Source organism: Aulonocara stuartgranti (genome assembly GCF_965226115.1).
Source record: "Aulonocara stuartgranti genome assembly, chromosome: 23".
In the NCBI taxonomy this organism is placed as follows: Eukaryota; Metazoa; Chordata; class Actinopteri; order Cichliformes; family Cichlidae; genus Aulonocara; species Aulonocara stuartgranti.
In genome coordinates this window covers 17,379,216-17,400,784 of record NC_138958.1, presented here as the reverse complement: position 1 = coordinate 17,400,784, position 21,569 = coordinate 17,379,216, and the positions used below count along the sequence as shown (strand labels likewise).

Sequence of the window (21,569 nt, the reverse complement as noted above, 5' to 3'; positions counted from 1 at the left end):
TAAATTAAAATTATAATAACAGTACAGTAAATATTCTGCTTGGCTGAAAAGAAATGTTTCCCTTTGCTTATGTTTATTCTGATATATTCATTGTTGCAAAGCAAGTTTTTATGCAATCTCTTCCCCTTTTTGAGCAAATTAACTGAACTTTAATCATATACTATATATAAAAGATGACTATAACAATTCAGTCACTGATAGGTTTGTGGAGTGTCAATTTTTCAACTTTGATACTTTCATGTGTACAGTATATATTTAAATGCGTGCAACATAAGGGATTGAAATATTGTGATCTTTGGGGACTGACTCACATTTGGAATAAACTCCAAGTGCCCATTTCCAAAGTTGCAGTGTTTGGCACTTCATTACTTACAGTGTTGGGAAGGTTACTTTTAAAATGTAATCCACTACAGATTACAGAATACATGCCCCAAAATGTATTTTGTAAAGTATTCTGTTACGTTACTCAATGAGAGTAACGTATTCTGAATACTTTGGATTACTTAATATTCTATCCTGCTTTTTACAACTACATGAATGTACTATTGCTGTGTGATTTATTATTAATACTGAAGGTTACTTGCCATACCAATACCAACTAGATTTTTAATTCTCAATATAAAATGAGTAACAGTAGGGTGGACATTAGGTAAGGCTGCACTTTTTGCAGCGATCTTGTATAGAAAACTAAATAAACAGGTCCGCGGCTCCGAACCGTAGTAAAGGGACCTCTGGCTAATACGTCGGGTTCATGTCGGGCTTGTAGCCGAAAAATAGCTTTACTTTGTTGTCTGGGTCGACTATGCTAGCGAGAGACAGAGAGAGGCGTTGAAAGGCTGCTCCAACGGGACTTATTGTTTCGGAGGTAAAGACAAACACAGTGTACAGTCGACTCTTAATAGTTTACTTACAACTGGGCTTGTCAGGCACTCTTTTTGGCTGCAGTGGTTATATTATATTGACATGCTTCCATGTCCCGTTTCTTCTCGGTGACATTTCGTACTTTTCGACTCTTTTTCTCCCTCCTTCGCTCACAGACACATAACGGGTATGGCAGTCCATTCTCCCTGCCCATGAGGCTACATTCTTTAGGGCTATGCCTGTAACAACCTGCCTATTGCCTTCATATTAAATCATTTTGTGAATATTTTTTTTAAAATGTTTCTTCACGTCATTATGCGGGCCGCAAGTAGAGGTGACATGGGCCGCGAGATTGAGACACAGGCATTAGAGGCTCTTAATGCGTGTCTTGTTTAGGTTTCCACCGGTGGGGAAACCAAAAATAGAGAGGGCATAGCCTAACATATGAAACAGGAAAATACGGCCATGTAATCCATTCATTTCAACAAAGTAACTGTATTCTGAATACCACCCTTTTAAACGGTAACTGTAACGCAACACAGTTACTCACATTTTGTATTTTAAATACGTAACGGTGGTACATGTATTCCGTTACTCCCCAACACTGATTACTTATTTCCTTTCTAACCTGCTTCATTTGAACACTTTCCTTTTTTCCCCTTCTTTTTTTTTCAGAATCAACATAAAGCCGAGGCTAGCATGTATCACAATCTGAATGAATCTGAATCTGACTGTGCTGCTTTTTCACTTCCTTGCTCAGACTTCTTGTTTTTGAGAACCTTTGTACAATGTGGAAGAATCATGAACGCACACACACAAATGACATGCCTGGGAATGCAGTAATGTTTATCCACTTGTAGGAAGTAGGTCACAAAATACATGTAACAACTGAACAGGCATTGTGCTGAAAACAATGTGTACAAGTTCACATGTGCACTTGTTTATGTGTGCACGTGCAGTTTTTATGTTCCTGCTGTATGTGGATGTCAGTATGTCACTTCCGTGTTTTCTCTTTGTGTCTGCCGCATCGATCTCTGTGTACATGCATGTATCGATCCGTCCATTGTCTTCTACTTCATCTGCTTATCCAGTGCATTGTTTCAGGATTGATACCAAGATTGAGATTACTTCATTACAGATTGTTAAGTTAAAATGCACATTAGAATAAACTAAAACACATCATCTCGTCCACATCTGCCCCTGATCACCAAACCTGCAGTCTTTCATCAAGTGTCCTCTCTGCTCCACCTCAGTCCACATTCCTTCGCCTCACATTTACAGAGATTAGTTCTCCACACTCTGGACTCTCTAGTAAGTTCCCCACTGCTTAGAACAGCCAGCAACCCTCGAGGTTCTCCACACGTTTGGGCAGACACTCCCAGCTCTGCCCCGCTGTGCTCCAGCTCAAAATCACAACCTCATTCCATCAGTAGTTATTCATTTTTCATCTAATACAGTCCCATAAGTGTTTATTTAACAAACAAATCTAGTTAGCTCTGGCTTGTGTAATAGCAGTATTTCATTCGTTTTCATAAATTGAATTAAAAATGTAGCTCTCAAAATGGATTATAGAAACATCAAAAAAAATTTCAGCCATATGTTTAGAAGTTTGATTGTAACAGCTACCAACTCAACACAAGTAAAAGTTATTGCTTTACTCGTGTAAAACTATATCTAGAGTTTAACAGTGAACACTACAGTTAATTGAACACCTAATTTCTCTGTGAATAGATATGGCAAACCAGACATTCATGTTTCTAGGAAGGCAACAAAAACAACTGTCCGAAATGCTGAGTGTATAAATACAACCAATACTGCGCTGAAAGATCAGGGTCAAAAAATCTTTTTAGTGTCAGATTACTCTTGAGTGGAATCAAGCAAAAGAGGTATTTCAGTAATAATGTCTACTTCCACATGTTGTCCACATTTGGCAGCCCAACATAACTCAGGACTCATAAAAGAGACACAGACATAACAGCACAAAGATTCTGTGGCAGGAACATGGAGCCTGCAAAAATGAAGCACACATGATCAGGGCAACATGCATACACACACTCTGTCTCTCTGACACACACACACACACACACACACACACACACACACACACACACACACACACACACACACACACACACACACACACACACACACACACAGCTGCAGCTCCACTCTATATTTTCCTCTGTGTTCCTCCTTCTGTCTCTTTCTTCTGACGTACGCTCCCACCCCGTCCTCTCTCTGTGGCTTCTTATAGGCTGCTCACTGCTCATAGCTGAGCTGTTTTACTACAGCTGGAGCTGGAAAAACTGACCACAGGCAAACCTAACAACAGTAACACACAAACAGTTCCGGGACTGCTCCGGCTCTGTGTGTGAGTGCGTGTGACTGAAATGCAAGAAAAGAGAGAGAGACGGAGATTTGTTCGTCTGGATGTCTGGAACAGCCTGAGATGATGATGATGAGGAGGATAATGAAGAAGAAGCAGCTGCTGTTGACAGACCGGGGTTTTGTTACTGGATGTCTGACTGGGTTTGGATACTATGAGTTTATTGTCATTTGATGGGATTGCTGGTCTTTCTTGGAGGATTTACTTTTTCTCCTGCGTGTGTGCTCCTGCCAGGAAGGTCTTGAGATGAAAAGCATCAAAAACATAATAGGTAATTTTCACACACACTGGACGCCTTACAGGATTAGTATTTGTCTGCACTTTGCCACTTTACTCCTCTCAGAATCAGCCATTGGATTCTCTTCTTCAGTATTCAAAACTTTTGGTGATAGGTTTGTAGCTTGAACCTATTCGCTGGAACGCTCAAGACAATTTAATTACACAGCAAAAGCAAGACACAAGTAGGCAAAGTTCTTTGTGTTACTCATGCATGAGGGAGGCCTGCCTGGAGCCAAGTGTCGTTCCACCCACTTGACCTCCGTCAGACTCTCAGCCAGGTTCCCCATAGCACTCCTTTTATTGTGGTTACATGAATATGCATAGGTTCATTAACATATGACGTTTCATATAGGTATACATGTGGACAAAGAATACCTTGTCGGTGTGTGTCGTGTAAGTGTGTGTGTGTGTGCGTGTGTGGGGGGGGGGAGGGACCCTGTGAAGACTCCCCAATGCTGGTGCCAGGAGTCTAGCGGTACATCTGAACAATAGGCTCTTATACTTAACCAGATACAGAGTAGGTGTCCTCCTATACCATAAACCAGTAAGAGCAGATATAACCTCTCTCCTGACCTTAAGACGTGTGTGCATGCCAGAGTGCTCTGGGAGGCACACAGAGTCTCCACAGACTGCTAAGGAGCAAACCTCTACCAACATGACATTGATGATAAAACTCTAAGCATATATGAGTAAATATTTCTAAGCATAAATGACAATCAACAATATAAACCTAACATTTGGAGAATAGACCCTGTAGCTTTTCAGAAAAAACATTCTTTTCTGTAAATCATAGGTTCAGTGATGCCAAAAAAAGGTGCTAATGCTTAAGGCATTTTATTTTAAGATTAGAGGAGCTACAAAGTGGTTTTACCTGGAACACTGACAGCTGCAATTCCAGGGCTCCATGGTGCTGTAAGCTCACAGGAAAATCAAAGAGAGTGGAGGAACATAACAGAAAAAAAAATTCCTGGTGAGTTCTAAGAAATACCAAAAACAAGCTGCACACACACTAGATTATTTTATAAACTGACTGTGGCGAGGCTGGCACTACACACTGCAACTTAAGAAAGCACATGCAGGAAGGCTAAACACAAGCGAAACACAAGACTTAATCAATTTGAAAGAATAAAGAGAAATATACAACTAAATCCACATTAATGCCTTTAAAACACCACTTCTCCTTACTACTTTGGCATGCAGCTTATTCCAAGATAATTTTAATGCTTTTATGCATCTCCTCTCTCTTAATGTTGACTCTGGACAATCAATGATCTTGAGGACAGGACTCGATGGAGGTCGGAGCAGAACTGCTTTTTTTATTGAAGAAGATAGTTTTTGTGACTCTGACAGTTTGGTGTTACTTTTCAGACACCTTCTTGGTAAATGCACAATGGAAAAGAATCTAAAGTTCCTAAAACAACAGTATTCTACAGTAATGTAGACATTATTAAAAAACAAAGCCTGAAGAATTAGAATCTCCTCAGTCCGATTCTTTTGAACTAATAATTATTAAAAGGTGGTGTAGTTATTCTAAAGACATTTTGGAAAGTTAGTATATTCAGTTTGTCCATTACAACATACATTTATGAAACAGGTGCTAAAAGGTGGGTTTGATTCCCAAGTCTCAGGCCAGTATCAAAATATTAATGACTATATTTGGCTATCCATAGGTACTCTAGTCCTTTGTTTCTGAAAGATAGGAGCAGAGTCACTAAACAGCTGTGCTAAGCTGTACTGATCTTTAAGATCTGTAATGGATATATAAAGAAGAAATGTGAATATCCTCATAGATTCCTCCTGGGAATCTAGCAAAGAGGTGGTTCATTATTATTAGGCAGCCCAACGCATTAATCATAAAAAAAGGCGAACATAACAGCACACAACATGGAGTGTGCAAAACGAAACACACATGACTGTGGTGACAATGTGTGAGAGCATGCTGTTTAATCCCTTTCAGAGCAGATGGATTAGGGTCACAGCCTAGGTGTGTATATTCTAGCAGTGTGTGATAGTGTTGGCTCCATATTTTTGTGGCTGTGTGAGAAATTACTGGCCACCTTTTGGGTACACTGAAACTCCTTCACTCAGTGCTGTGATCACTTTCATGTCTTTTTGGTATTTTAACAAGAATTGTTAACATTTAACATAGTTTAGATATGTTAGTGGACAGAAGCCATTTTGTCTGTAATCAAGGCTTTAATGACATGAATTACACTGGACAAGTCCTTTCCAGACAAAGTCAAGCTTGTCTTTTCCTGCTTTGGTAAGACCTCTGGGTCTGTGTGACCATAGCTGACCAAACAAAAGTGCATAGTCAGGGGATCTTACAAAAAAATACTGCTTGGAATGGGGAAATATTTCTAAAACATTTTAGCTAGCAGTGGGATTTACTAGTGACATGTGCAGTGCTCATGATGACCTGGAACTGGATGAGGGGTTAGGAAAATAAATGGATGTTTTATCCATAGACTGTATATGAAAAGTGGAGATAGCTTAAAAAACAGTGAGTTCAGTACAGAAGTGCTTTGGAGCTGCGTTCTTCTACAGGCCAGCAGGGGGCGACTCAGTTTGTTTGCAAAAGAAAGTCTACGGAAAAAACAGGTCCTGCGATCTGTTATATCTTCACTCCGGGTTACTAGTATAACAATGATACTCGGACCACGACGTAACTTGAGGTATTTATTATAACGGCATAACTTAACATGGAGCTAGCCCGAGCGACAGCCTAAAGCTGGTTTCCCATAATGCCTCTGGGCATGACCGCTACGGGTCCTGTTATAACCCAAAATACACAACATCTCCTCCCCTCTTACAAAGGATGTACTACGAAATAAACAGGTGATCTACTCACAAACTTCAGTCTTCACTGGCACATGACAGTAATAGCCTCACAAACATTTCACCTCTTATTAACCAGTGGCGTGTCTAGAAAATTTTTGTTGGGGGGGCCAGGTAGGGGCACAGATTTGGAGAAGGGTGGCAGATTTAATTGGCAGATAATGTTTTAAAAAAAAATTCTACCAACCCTTAACCATAATTCAATAATCCTATAAACCTAATAACCAAATGTACTTTTAACTCTTATTAGAATGAGATTTTAACCACTACGGTGCAAAGTTTTTAGATACTGCGTTGATAAAGTACAAGAGATACAATCAGTGCTTTGTCAGTGTTTACTCAGCAGTCAAGGACAGCAATATTTGCATAGTATTTTTACTGACATATAGTGCACATATGTTTTGGGCAAAAACATTTTTGAAAATTAAAATACGAACATTTGTAACAAACAATTGACAAATTAGCCAATGCCAATGCAAAACTTTATCTGCCTGTTAAAAAAAGAAGATAATCTTCTCACAAACTGGTGTTTGATTTTGAAACAGGAAAAAAGTGGGGAAACAAATGAAAAGACTAACATTTGAATGAAACCTGAAAGCAAGTAAATACTTTCTATGCTGCCTTATCGTAAACTTTGGTAATATTGATAAAGAACAACACTGGCTGATGATAAAATACAGTCAGCTGGCATGGTGACACTGCCAGTATTAACCTGCAGGGCTGGACTGGGACAAAAAAATTGGGCATTTTTACTACAGACCGACCCACCAGGTAGTAAAGCCATAAAGACTTTGACTGAAAACAAACCCTGTTGTGACAGTGATGTACAGTCTTGTTGGTATATATATGATTTCTATACATTTTACGTCAGATAAAAACTTTGGTTGTAAGATTTAGATAATTATTTAATAAAAACTAGGTATTTTAAATGAGAATAAGAAAGAAAAGTATTTCTTTGTGCCCACCTTTCCCTGTTAATGCCCTACCTGGCCCCCTGGCAAAACTTTGCTAGACCCGCCCCTGCACAGTTACCAGCTGTCTGCTACATAAAAAAGGATCCTGGTGTTATTTGTCTCTCAGAAACAGTTCATAACTTCCCTTCAACTCATTCATGTCACCTAAAAGGTAAACCTGTTTCTCCATCACCTGTTCAGCTCTGATGGTTCAGTAAGGACATCTCCTGGTTTCATCTTCATGTTTCCCTCTCACCACATATCTAAACAGACATCATGACCAGCAGCTTTACAGCTGTGGCTCCAGCAAACATCAGCTGATACTAGAAATTAATATTAAATACATTCTAACAACAGCCGATCAAGCTTAAACGTGCTGCTGTTGTTTAGCGCAACATCTGCTGGTTTCCTCTTTCTGGCGCAAAGTGGGCGATAAACAAGAGAGAAAAGCCGATCAGCTGATCATTGATCAGTTTCATGATTGAAGTAGCAACAGGAGAGGGAGGGGGAGAGAATGAGAGAAGAGGCAGCTGTGCAGCATAAAGACAGAATAAATCCAGCTTTGTGTCTTTTTTCCATTCTAGCTAAAGTCCGGGACAAACTGCGTCTCTTCTCAGCTCAATACGAAACATGTAATATTTTCTCTGAATGAGGGACCATTCCATTTTTTTAAGGAGCCGTTGGCAACTCTACTAACCTTATGAATAAAATAAAGTTCACTATCAGTAACATCATAGCACCCACCCAGCTGTATAAAAACTCTGTCAAACTGGCTAGAACGCAGTATGAGTTATTGCAACTGCAACCCGTTCTCACTCCCAAAGCGTAACATTTTACGCTAGGTGACAAATCGTCACCATATTACGTTTTCGGCTACCCACCACGTTCCTAAATGACGACCTCGGAAAAAGAGGAAATATGAGAACCGTCTGGACTGAACCTACACATGTTCGCTCTTTTTCTTCAAATCGCTTAGAAACACGCTATTTAACATCATTAAAGTCCTGGTTACGGTCTGGAATAAGGTTATGGTCAGGGCTAGGGATAAGGTTAGGTTTAGGGCTGGAATACAGGGCTGGAACGTCTATTACCGCGGGAGCGTCATTGCACTGGATTCCAGCCATAACCCACCGCGTACCATAAGAACGCCGAAGGTCTCCTTTCGCGTTCCTCAGGAACGCCGCGGGACGTGACAAAACGTCGACATGTTACGCCTCGGGAGTGAGAACGCTCTGGCAACTGACAGTAAAAAGTCAGCAACATGAAAATAAACTCCACCTAAACTTGGTTTATATCTGACCCAGATAGACTGCAGGTCATAACTTCTTACCTGAAGTTCAGTTCACCTGACACTCGGACTGGTGGCTGCTTCGGGTCTCTCCTCCTGCCTCCCCTTCCCTCATCCACCTGTTGCCTCTGTGGAAGCCCCGTCATAGCCACCACCAAACAACGGAGTTATTTCTACACATCGACCTGCATCTGGCCAATCCACCACCTCTCATTGTTCATGCCATTACAAAAAAAATAAAAAATAAGTCACTGGGGATATGCCCGGTATGCCCGATGGCCAGTCCAGCTATGTTAACCTGCAACCAAATCTGCAGCCCCATACAGCAATGTTACGACTTAGATTATATCTTATAACGCATAACTCTTATGTTAGCTGCCCTCAGTAGCATACTGTCTGAAATATTCCACAGCTGCAATAATTCTTTAAGTGTTATTTTTTTCCTTGGTATTCTAATTTCACCGAAGTTTACTAAACTCAACAAACTTGATATTACTTACCGGGACATTTATTCTGTCCTCATTTTCTTTCACCGAAAAATTGTTTCCTGCAGTGACGTCTTTCGCGCTTGGCTCTCCTACCTTTGCTAACGTGATGCGCATAGCGCAGAAGCGATGCTGCATTCACTTACACTCGGATATCTGAGCGTCACCGTGAAAACATAATCGGACATTTGATATTTGATTGAATTTTATTGTTTTGCCTTTGGGGTGGCACCTGGGGTGGCCAGTCTGGTTTGGGGGGTGGCCTGTGCCCCCCCAGGCCACCCCGCTGGACACGCCATTGTTATTAACTGTAAGGTTACAATACCAACTCTTTTAATTGCTATCTTGGGGAGTGAGGGTGGACTACCTCAACCTCCCCCATGACCCATGGGGATTATTCTGCCTCGTTCATTTGGGTCAGGTGCCATCTAATAACTCAGACGAACAGGAGGCCGCCGCTCTCTGTTGGGGTATCGGCGGTCTGTGGTAACGTCAGTCTGTGTGCTCTCTTGTGGAGCCTTTGTTCCTGACACCGAAGATGCCTCAGTCTCTCTTACAGTCTCATTTACAGGTGGAACTACTGTTCCTGATGTGGTGGAGTTCTCTACTTGTGTGTGTGAAAGGGCTGACGAGTCGATGAATGCATTTCCAAGATCTCCGCAAGTCCCTGCTGCAGACACTGGTGCGGACCAGAGTAGCTGATCCACGTGTCTTCTCCACACTCCATCGGCCACCTGAACTGTATATGAAACTGGACCAGTTTGAGCAATGACAGTTGCAGGAACCTACTTGTGTACTCCTCGGTAGTTCCTGGCCTGCACTGACTCGCCGGTGCTGAAGACTCTGTCCTTGACCTTTTGACCCCTGTACCTGATTTGTTTCTCTTGTTGTTTTTGTACAGTGTCCTTCACAGTTGAGGGTTTCAAAAGATCAAAGGTAGTGCGCAGATCTCTTTTGAACATTGCGTTGGCAGGAGATGTCCTTGTGGTAGCATGTGGACTATTCCGGTAGTTAAGCAGAAACTTGTGCAGTCTCTGATGCAGTGCTCCTTGGCCTTGTGATGTTTTCAGTGCATGTTTCATTGTCTGAACAAACCTTTCTGCAAGACCATTCGTTGCAGGATGGTATGGAGCTGACATAATGTGCTGCACTCCATTAGCCTGTAGGAAAGCCTCCATTTCCTGTGAAACCAGTTGAGGTCCATTGTCAGAGACTATCTGAGTAGGAGATCCAAACCTACTAAACATTTCTCCTAGAGCTTCTATGGTCTTTTCAGTGGTGGCTGATTTCATTATGGTCACTTCAGGCCATTTACTGTGTGCATCAACAGCTACAAGAAACATTTTGTCCTCGTATGGACCTGCAAAGTCAATGTGTACCCAATGCCATGGCTCCTGTGGGAACTCCCAGGGATGAAGAGGAGCAAGTGGTGGGTTGTTCCGGACCATCTGACACGAAGAGCAGTTCTTAGCAATCTCCTCAATCTGTTTGTCCATATTTGGCCACCAAAAATAGCTTCTCGCTATTTCCTTCATTCTCACTATTCCACTATGTCCTGCATGCAGTTGCTTCAACAGTTTTGGTCGCAGTGACATGGGAATGATGACTCTCCTCCCCCACAGCAAACATCCCGCCTGAACAGGAAGCTCCGCCCGCTTTCCCAGGAAAGCCTTCAGGTCTACACCCTTACTTGCAGGCAGACCCTTAATGATCCAGTCCAGCACTGCTGCCAACACAGGGTCATTTCTGGACGCCTTTTTCACCTGCACAGCCGAAACAGGTGCTGTCCCTACCTCCCTGAAGTAGAGGATCTCAACTGTGTCAGAGACGGGTTTTTTAACAGGAAGGGGTAACCTGGACAACCCGTCTGCATTGCAATGAGACTCCGATTTGCGATACTTGATGTCATAAGAATGTCCTGACAATATCAACGCCCACCTCTGGAGACGTGAAGCAGCAAGAGATGGAATCCCTGTATAGGGTCCCAGGATGGTTGTGAGAGGCCTATGGTCAGTAAACAGTGTAAACTTCCTACCGTACAGGTACTGGTGGAATTTCCGAACACCGAATACAATGCTCAGCGCCTCTCGTTCCAGCTGAGCATAGTTGGACTCTGCTGTGTTTAATGTCCTTGATGCGAATGCAATTGGCCTTTCTTCGCCATTTGGGAGAATGTGGGAAATCACTGCCCCCACCCCATAGGGAGAAGCATCACAAGCAAGCTGAATTGGGAACTTGGGATTGAAGTGGGTTAGCACCTCAGATGCAGTCAGTGAATCCTTTGCCTTTTGAAAGGCCTCTTGGCAGCTTGCTGTCCACTCCCATGTTTCTTCCTTGCGTAGCAGGTTGTGCAGTGGTTTCAGGAGTGATGCCAAGTTGGGTATGAACCGTCCGTAGTAGTTCAACAGCCCTAAGAAAGACTTTAACTGACTGACATGTCGTGGTGGGGGTGCATCCACGATTGCTGTGATCTTCGAAGGTGCAGTGTGAAGTCCATTTGCATCAATCACGTGCCCTAGATATTCCACAGATGACTGAAAAAAGTCACATTTCTCCTTACGGACTCTCAATCCGTATTCCTTCAGCCTCTGAAGGGTCGCATCCAAGTTGCGCAGATGCTCTTCATCATCTGCTCCTGTACACAGGATATCATCCAGACAGCATTGCACACCAGGTAATCCGCTCAGGATTTGATCAATCGCTCGTTGAAACAATGCTGGAGCTTATGTGATGCCAAAAGGCAACCTGCAAAATCTGAAAAGTCCCTTATGTGTGTTAATAGTCAACATGTCACGTGACTGCTCTTCAACGTGCATTTGCAGGTAAGCTTGGTTGAGATCTATTTTGCTGAACTTTTGTCCTCCACTCAGACCAGCAAATAAGTCATCAATCAGCGGAAGGGGATACTGCTCTGCTGTTAATACAGGATTCACGGATACCTTGAAGTCTCCGCAGATCCGGATTCCGCCGTCCTTTTTAGGAACTGGAACGATGGGCGTGGCCCACTCGCTGGTCGTAACCGGCTCCAGAACCCCATTCTTGACCAATGCGTCTAAATTAGACTCCACTTTGGGCCGAATGGCGTACGGCACAGGTCTAGCCTTCATAAAGACTGGCTTGGAGTCAGGCTTGAGATGCAGCTTCACTGTAATTTTTTTCATGCTGCCCAGTTCCTCACGAAAAACCTCCTGGTGTTTTCCCAGTATGGCCTGTAGCTGAGAGGAACCATGCGACAGCTTTCTCACTCCTTGCCAGTTGAGTCTGATTGTTTTGAGCCACACACGTCCCATTATAGCAGGGCAGTTCTTCTGCGTAACATACACAGGCAGCTTAGCAGTTTGGCCATTGTATTGAACAGTCACCTCTGCCATTCCTTTCATAGGCACTCGATGTCCAGTATATCCTTTAAATACTGTGTCGGAGGGTTTGAGTGGAAGGTGCTTCAGACATGTCCTATAGACATTATATGACACTAGTGATGCTTTTGACCCAGTGTCAATCTGCATTTTTACAACATGTCCCTCCAGTTTGGGCTTGATCCAGAAGCCGTCTGAGGTTTCATCCACCTTCAGTATTCGCACAGTATTTATTGCAGACAACACTTCTTCATCTGAGGAGTCATTTGCTCTATCCTCATGAAGCTTAACTGTGTGAACATGTCTTTCTTTTTTGAATCTTGCAGTGCCTTTTTTATTTCCAGGCTTTGAGTCCTTATCCTTGCACCTTTTGTTCCTGCATGCCCGTGCTACATGACCTTTTTTTCCACAGTTGTTGCAATCCATTTCTTTGCACCAGCAATCACTAGCAAGGTGTCCTAACTTGCCACAGCGGAAGCATGGTCCCTGTGCATTTGCTTTACCATTGTCTAGTTTGTGTACTCTGTCTGTAGCATGTAGCGCATGGGCTTCTTTTGATGCCATTTCCATGGTCACACTGATATTAATTGCCTTCTCAAGAGTCAAGTCACTTTCCGTGAGCAATTTCTTCTGTGCAGCTTCATTTCTTAAACCACACACGAGTCTGTCTCTTAATGTGTCATTTAAAACATCTTTAAACTCACAGTGTTCAGCTAATTTGCGTAACGATGCAACGAACATTGTGACAGACTCACCCTCTTCTTGGTTTCGCTTGTGAAACCTGAACCGTTCAGTGATCACGAGGGGCTTGGGCGAGAAGTGTTTGGTCAGTGTGTCCACGATCTCTGTGAAACTTTTATTGCCTGGCTTTGCTGGCTGTAGCAGGCTCCTTAGCAGGGTAAAAGTCTTTGGGCCTATCACACTCAAAAAAATGGGCACCAGTTTAGCATCCTGTATGTCGTTAGCCGCAACGAAATATCCAAAACGCTCCGTATATGAGCTCCATTGCTCCGTGCTTTCGTCGAAGGGACCGATAGGGCCAGTAACTCCAGCCATTACTCGGCCCCTGGTTGAATGGCACTCTTCCCCTCACAACTGTTCCTTTTCGTAACGTCTCTTTTTCCCGTTTACGTTTGGTTAGCGTCACTTACGGAGTCTGCCTTCGTCGTCCTGTCCGCTGTACATTCCTCCCTCCGGCGCCGTCTAACACCAAGTCAGTACGAGGCATCAGCAGGAAAAAAAAGTGTAAAACTCCAAGCGGACTGCAGCGTCGGTCCAGACGTCCTCGTCGCCACTTTTGTTAAATCTTCACTCCGGGTTACTAGTATAACAATGATACTCGGACCACGACGTAACTTGAGGTATTTATTATAACGGCATAACTTAACATGGAGCTAGCCCGAGCGACAGCCTAAAGTTGGTTTCCCATAATGCCTCTGGGCATGACCGCTACGGGTCCTGTTATAACCCAAAATACACAACATGATCCATGCCCTCAGTAAATACTTTCCCGGTGAGTTATGAGATCAGTCCCTAGTTTCACTTCATAGAGAACAAAACATTATGCTCATTTTCTACATTATAGTCCCCATTAAGCTCCACAACAACAATAGTTGGTAGTAGTTACAATTAGTTGGTAGCCCATTACAGTTTAAAAAGCTAATTTTTCAAATCAATAGGCAACGTCCATCCTTTAAACACAGGTTTTGGTTTGATCATTATGCCAGCTCAAATTATAACTCCAGCACTATCTTACATTGATTATGGTTCATGTTCAGTCTGCCAACCTCAGGACTTTGGTGTCATATCCTTTATCCTGGTTTCGTTGAACAAGACGCTGATGTCACTGTACCTTTACTGTGTTCTTACATACACAGAAGAAGAAAGTACAATAAATACTACATCTATTACATGCACCAGTGGGACTAGATGTAAAAGGGGAGTGTAGATATAACCAAAAATCAAAATTGCTTGGAATATACCTTGTTGTTTACACACTGCTAACACCATCTGATCTCCATCAGAGCACTGACAATATATTTTGTTAACTTGCTGCTGGCGCAATGAGGACTTTGTCAAACTGAAAAAATGTCCCACCCTTTGAAGTAGGGCTGTAAGGTTTGCAGCTTTCCTCATGGGGCTATAATTTTGGCCATATTGAACAGGAGCTGCTGCCCAACATAGAAACAGATGCTAGTGAACCATTTAATTGTAGTAGTTCAACATATCTACAGAAAACTTTGTTAGTTCCTGCGTGTTGTTGTCCAAGCTTAATCTCCCAAATTAAGAATTTCACTGGTGCCATTAGAGTTCATTGCGTCCTTATAGGAGTTCCTCCTGCACGTACCCTTTGTCTCCTCAGGACTGCTTCAGTTTCTAAAAACAGCACTTTTCTGTCAAGCCTTGAAGTGGTCATGCATCACATCTGTCTTCACCACTCCTTTCTACTTTGATGTTCCAACAATACAGAACAGTCTCCCTCGTCGGGTGCCTGACCTGGATCTGATTGTATAACACTACTGTTCTGAATGTTCTTAGACAAAATTTCCTATACTTTTTTTTTTAAAATTAACCTGATCTTGAAAACTTTGTTTTTTTATTTAAAATGATATTAAACAGTGCAACCACTATATTAAATTTACCACAGGGCAAAAGTTTGCATTGGATGTTTGTTTTATAAAATGTTTTAGAATAGACACTTGTCACAGTGATGGATTGATAGTACACAGTGTTTAGTTTTATGTAGCCAGAGCAGTTTGCACAAGTTGCACAAGTATAGCAAATATTAGATACTCCGAAGACAAGGTTTTGTTTTAAGAAGACATTGTTGTGTGTTCTTAGCAAAATCAACAAAATCTTATAAAACATTTCAGGATGCACTCGTCTGTAACAGAAGCTGAATTTTTAATATCCTTGGTGTGTCAGTAGAATCAGATAGTAACAACAGAGGTACATTGATGATGCCTCCATTAGCGTCCACTACCAGCTGTTATGCTCTTCTGCTTCTGTCCCCACTCCCACTAGCACAAGACCTACCCAAGCATGTTTCAGAGTAATAAAGTGCAGTCAGTGTAAATGCATGTCTTTATTCTCTGTAACAGAGAAAGGCTTGTTCACTGCACAGTGCACTTAGAGCTTTACCCTGCAGGAGAACCATAATAAACATTAAACCAGAGCAGGAATACATATCCTTAAAGCCTCGTCTAAGAATGCTTTGTTCCAGTTCCTTATAAATGTCATATGAACAGCAGTCAGAAATGGATAGCTTTAGAACTGGCTGCTTAGGATGAACATGTGATGTGCAAAGAAAAATGGAGATAAAGGTCCCTAAAGTCAGCCTATTATTATGTGTTCTGCCATGTATGCTTTTGTCTGTCATATAATTACTGTTCCACTGCTGTTTGATCATATTAATGCTGGTCTAAATTATAAGGCTTCAGATTGCTTTAAATGCTTTGCTTCTATGTTTGAATCTTTATTCATCTGAATTCTATTCAGTTTTATTCATATAGTGCAAAATCACAACAGGAGCTGCTTCAAAGTACTTTATATTGTAAAGTAAAAATCGTATAATAATACAAAGCATATGGATCACATTTGTATGACGAATCCCTAATATGGTCATCTCAAACACATACTGTAGCTCTGGCTGAGAGAACAAAAGACCCACCCACATACTCTTTAAGCCTTTGTGAGGGGCTGCTAATTAAAAGACAGTTGGGTTAAGATATGAAATGTTAAAATGGCTTGTTTCAGACTGAGGAACTCAACCAAAACCCAAGATAAGATAAATAACAATTGCTTTGAACTGCAGATCACACAAAGCTCCTATAGAGACCATAAAATATGGACTTATAAGTCTATTTCATAGCAAAGATGTTCAGTAGAGTTGCATATTCTATTTTGGCCCGAACCGATTAATTCTTGGCTCTTTTTGATTCATCACAAGACATATTATCTTAATGCTAAATACAATAAAATGTTACACAAAGGGACAATTTTACATCACTGGTAAATATACACTTGGCTGGTACATTTTAGCTACTGGAAACCTTTGTTGGCGAAAAGTCACTTGATGCGTAATTTGTGAGAAAAGTTCTACTTTTTCTACTCAAGATCCACTTTTCTTTTCTTGAGTTGTTGGTAAAAAATCATTCAAGTTCTCTTTGAGTTTGCATATTTTATGTGAAACGTTTTTAGGTTCACATCAGCAATAATACTGGTGTACTAACAGAAATGTATGGGAAAATAGCTCAGTAGCCTAAGGTCCATGTTTGAGCATTCAGCCAGCACCAGTTTAGGGCAGTCAGCTTAAACAGTAAACTGCTTTGATTCAGTTTTTATTGTAAATTGAATTTGGAGTACAGCAGCAATGCCCCTTTCCACTTACACGTCCTAACAAGTCCAACAGGTAGAGAAGATTGTCAAAGATACGGAAACTCAAATAACAAAAATCAAACAAAACAGTGTCAAATTATATTATAACACCTTCCTGCCCCCATTTTGTCTGTTTTTTCCTAAATGAATGCAGACAGATACTTTCTTATTAGTCTCTGAACCCCTGACTGATTCTGCTGACCTTTGAAATGGCCAATAATGTTTATGCTACCTGCAATCAATTTTCTCTATAAAACAATGTCTTTAGATTTTTCAACTTTAAAACATATCAGAGGATTTTTGTGCTTCAAGTTCAGAGGTATATACTGATGTTTTATGAAAAAATGTGTGCGTATATTGATACGTGCTTACCTCTCTTCTGTAGGTAAGGTCACAAAGTGTCCAGCCTAGGGACTGTACTTTTTATATTAATGAGTGAAATCTGTTGTTGGCCTCAACGCCTTTCTGTGGTATCTGTTTTGTTTACTTTTTACTTCCTTATTATGCATACCTGTATCTGCACTTAAACTCAGAAAGCAACTTGTCTGGATGAATGTCATGGATCGCTGTGTGGCAGGCAGGATGAGGACCCAATCGCAAAACTCACAGACTCAGGGGATGAACTCAAAAAGCAGCTTTATTGCTGACAAAGGATGACAGGAAATACAAAACTAAACTGGGAAAAACTAACAAAGCTCACCAAGGAACACAGGGGAATCACACACAGCATGAGGGAGAACACGACACAGAACTGAGGGAGACGCAGACATAAATACACAGAGGGTTAACGAGGGAAGTGGGAGCACACGGGGAACACAGGTGACACTGATAATCATAACAAGACACGGCAGGAGTGAACACCACACTGGCGGGAGACGGGCAAAGTAAAACAGGAAGTACAGAGGTTCAGACAGGAGGAGAGAGAGCACGGGGAAAACACAGACATAACGGGCTGGGGAAAACATAGAATAAACACAAAGAGAGACAAGGGCTCATGACTACACAGAGGGGCACACAGGGGGTAAGAGTCACGAAGGGAAAACACTTAGGGAACAACACACCAGGGCAACTCAGGAAACATGGCCTAAATAAGGAACAAAATACAAAAATACATGAAAACTAAGAATACTGGGCCAACATGGCCCAGGACCATGACAATGAAATGGTTGAACGTGGCTCACAGTGTGTTTGAAGATGAAAATTCTTTCAGTAAGATGACAGATTCAGGACTGGAGTGATAATATCTACCTGTAGAAATGTCTGCTTTCCCTATTTCTCATTGGTACAAATACCCATTAAATTGTTCTGCGACTTACATTGGAGACTCCTGAAGTATTCATAATGCATCATGAAAACCTGGTTAATCAGACTCTGCATGGCATAGATGTATTTTCCTTGTATTGTTTCTAGTTGCCTGCTTCCATTCCACATCACCAAAGAATTACAAATGGAGCTAGGTGCCTGTCTATTCAGAGGATTACTGAGAAGCTTCAGGTGCTCAAGAGTGGTAAAGAACTGCTTGCTAGCCAAGCCTGTCAGGTCTCACCATTGTAATTCTCTAATTGCAGAGCGCTTACGTGAGTTAGCCCTTGCTATTGTCAAACTCATGTCACAGTTAGTAGTTGCAACGGCTACCAGACGTTGCAACTACGCTACCAGACATCCAAATCTTACTGTGGTTTTCTGCAGTGCTCCATGAAATAGCTACTTCATAGCTTTATAACTTTATAACTTTATACTCTAATGTGATTTTGTGTGCTAAGCTGCTAAGCTAAGGTTAAGCTTTTGATCAGTCAAACTAAAGGCTTGCCTTTTTTATTCAATTTATACGGAAGTCTGTATTAGCTCCTCATCTTGCAATTCATGACATGACTGGAAATCTTTATTCCGGAGTTATCTGCTAGAATAGAATAGTCATTTTTGGCTGTTTTGTTTTTAGGGTCCATTTTAATAAATATTAATTAATTTGATATAAAATTAATTTTACGTAAGTAAAATTGTGCTAGCAATGCTACAACTGAGCTGCACGGCTACCAGACATCCAAATCTTACTGTGGTTTTCTGCAGTGCTCCATGAAATAGCTACTTCATAGCTTTATAACTTTATACTCTAATGTGATTTTGTGTGCTGCACTCTAGCCTGTTTTCTTTGATCTCCGATTAAATGATCAACTGGTCTTATGTGTGGCCTTTTTGATTTTATATTGTAGTATAATATACTTTTATATCATATGCAGCTGATATATGATATATGATATCTGTAATGTCTTTTCAAAATAGATCCATGGATAATTTACCGTTTTTTGCCTTTTTTCAGATGAGATCATGCAGCAGGACATCAGGCCCCTGCTGGCCGTAGACATCATAGAGCAGCTTCACCGCCAGTTTGCCTCGCTATCTGGTAAGTAACCTGCAATGTTCTATTTGCCCTCATTCCATACCTGAAGTTCATGTTAGGTGGAGGTATTGAAACAAAACTCTGGGTGGGACAACAAATGAGCCGTTAAAAGGAGACAAATAAGGAAAAACAGGAGACACAACAAAAGTAGCAAACACAGGACAGAGTATCTGTTAACTCATGAATACTGCTATAGTACCATAACAGAAACATTAATAATCACACCATTATCATTACTAGCTACATTAAATCCACAGTTCCGTAAATTTAAGAGAAAAATATTGCACATATTTAGTCTTTTATGGCCATTATGTAACATGGAGCACTAATTAAAGCCTTTTTCATTTTTTACCCCTGACATCCTGTTACAGTACCACTTCTCCCTGTGCCTTCATGCTTACTGTAACTAAAGCTTCGAACCCAAATTGATTTTAATGATTTTGATATTTCAAAAAACCCCAAAAACATTCTCAGCAGTTTTTTAGCTGATGTTCTATTTTTGTGTTTTGTATCACAAGTTATGCAAGTGCCAGAAGAAAGGACTTCATGTGTAACTCAGCTGCTTCACTCTCTCATGACTTTTTATTCTTCACCGAGGAAATCACAAGCAAACGGATAATATGAGGAAACCACTGAAATCCCTTCAGCTGACTTGCTCACTGATTCTATTTGTTGATTTTTTAAAAAAAAGAGGAAATCTGCTGGAGTGATATGTAATCATGATTCATTTAATTCCACAAAACACAGCAGTTCACTGGAGGTTTATACACACACAGATCTTCCTGTCCACATGTTTTGGGTTTTCTTTTAATTCCCCCTGGGGATTTGGGGCTTTTGAAAGTTCATTTGGCATTTTCAAGTTTGCTATGGCACTGAAACCTTATTCTCTTATTTAACAGTATTATTATATTCTGTCCTGGCATCTAGGTGCAAGTATCTGCTTTCTTGCAAACACACAAAATGGAGCTTGGTCAAAGATAGTGGATGCTATGATCTCGGGGTTTTTTATGTTGTGCTTAAGTTGGCATTTGAATTCCTTATTTAAGATGTTCTCTGTTTGTTTTTAGGCATCCTGAGCTTTAAATAGAGTTAATTTTGCCTATATTTTCCATTTCACTGTTTCGTTATTGTTGTTACTTCCTGTTTTTTTTATGGTAGTTATTTGTCTCCAGCTTTACTGCCCCACTACCTGTCTTGTTGTCCTTGATTACTTTGACCTGCATCTCCTGACTCTTCTGTATCCAGCTCCCTGATTTCCCTTTTGTCCTGACTTTGCAGCACTCTTTTCTCTACCAGCTGACCTACCAGTCTCTTCCTGCCTGTTGCCTGTCTATTTTGTGGTTAAGCTTTTGATCAGTCAAACTAAAGGCTTGCCTTTTTTTATTCAATTTACACGGAAGTCTGTATTTAGCTCCTCATCTTGCAATTTATGACATGACTGGAAATCTTTATTCCGGAGTTATCTGCTAGAATAGAATAGTCATTTTTGTCTGTTTTGTTTTTAGGGTCCATTTTAATAAATATTAATTAATTTGATATAAAATTAATTTTACGTAAGTAAAATTGTGCTAGCAATGCTACAACTGAGCTGCACATAACATGTTGTGTAATACTGATTTATTAATTCAAGATTTCATCCAACACACATCTTCCAGGGAACTGCTTCCTCCAGTTCTTTATAGGCTTCAGATAATAACATCTCAGGGAAATTGGCTGCAATAAAGATAAAGTCATAGCACAAAGAATTGTGTAAAAACACGAGCCAATAAAAAACCAAGAATGAGTAGACCACCAGACACTTTCAAATTCTAAAATGTAATATACACATTAATGTTGTATCACCTTTTAAACTGAGAGCTCCATACGTGACAGAAGAAACATGAGAAAACATAAGCATTTTGTTTGCTTTTTGATTTCTTAAAAAAATATTTGAACATTTTTTTACAGCAACTTAAAGTTCAATTTGAAGCCTTAAAAACATTTAAGTGCTATATGTTTCTTTGTTTCTTTGTGTTATTGAAAAGCTTTTCATTTGAGGAAGTGTGGATTTGAACTTTGTTGCTGAGACTATTGATGAGGAGAACATTAGTGGATGAGCAACTCTTAAAATGAGTTACACTAAAAGTAATATGCCATACCTTTAAAATATTGAATTCAATTCTTTTTTTCTTTGTTTTTTTTAGTCTAATTGGCACAAACACCTAGTTGTGCAGTCTGCTGTTACAAACTCTTATGAAATAATTAACAAGAGTTGTTCTAAAGAGCTCACCAAAAGCTTTTAGAAGTCATAATAACTCACCCATGAAGTGGTGGACCATATTAATCTACAGAGAAGTGTTACAGAGATA

The 21,569-nt window shown here is 40.8% G+C and overlaps 1 protein-coding gene across 4 annotated transcripts in view; it reads left to right on the top strand.

Annotated features, from left to right (window-relative positions):
- mcf2l2 (MCF.2 cell line derived transforming sequence-like 2) overlaps nt 1-21,569 on the top strand; it is a 115,579-nt gene that overhangs the window by 14,471 nt on the left and 79,539 nt on the right. For all 4 annotated transcript variants that reach the window (XM_082524374.1, XM_082524375.1, XM_082524377.1 and 1 more), the window contains exon 2: nt 19,141-19,224. In XM_082524374.1, the coding sequence (XP_082380500.1) occupies nt 19,141-19,224 (84 nt within the window). The remainder of the gene's footprint in view (nt 1-19,140; nt 19,225-21,569) is intronic.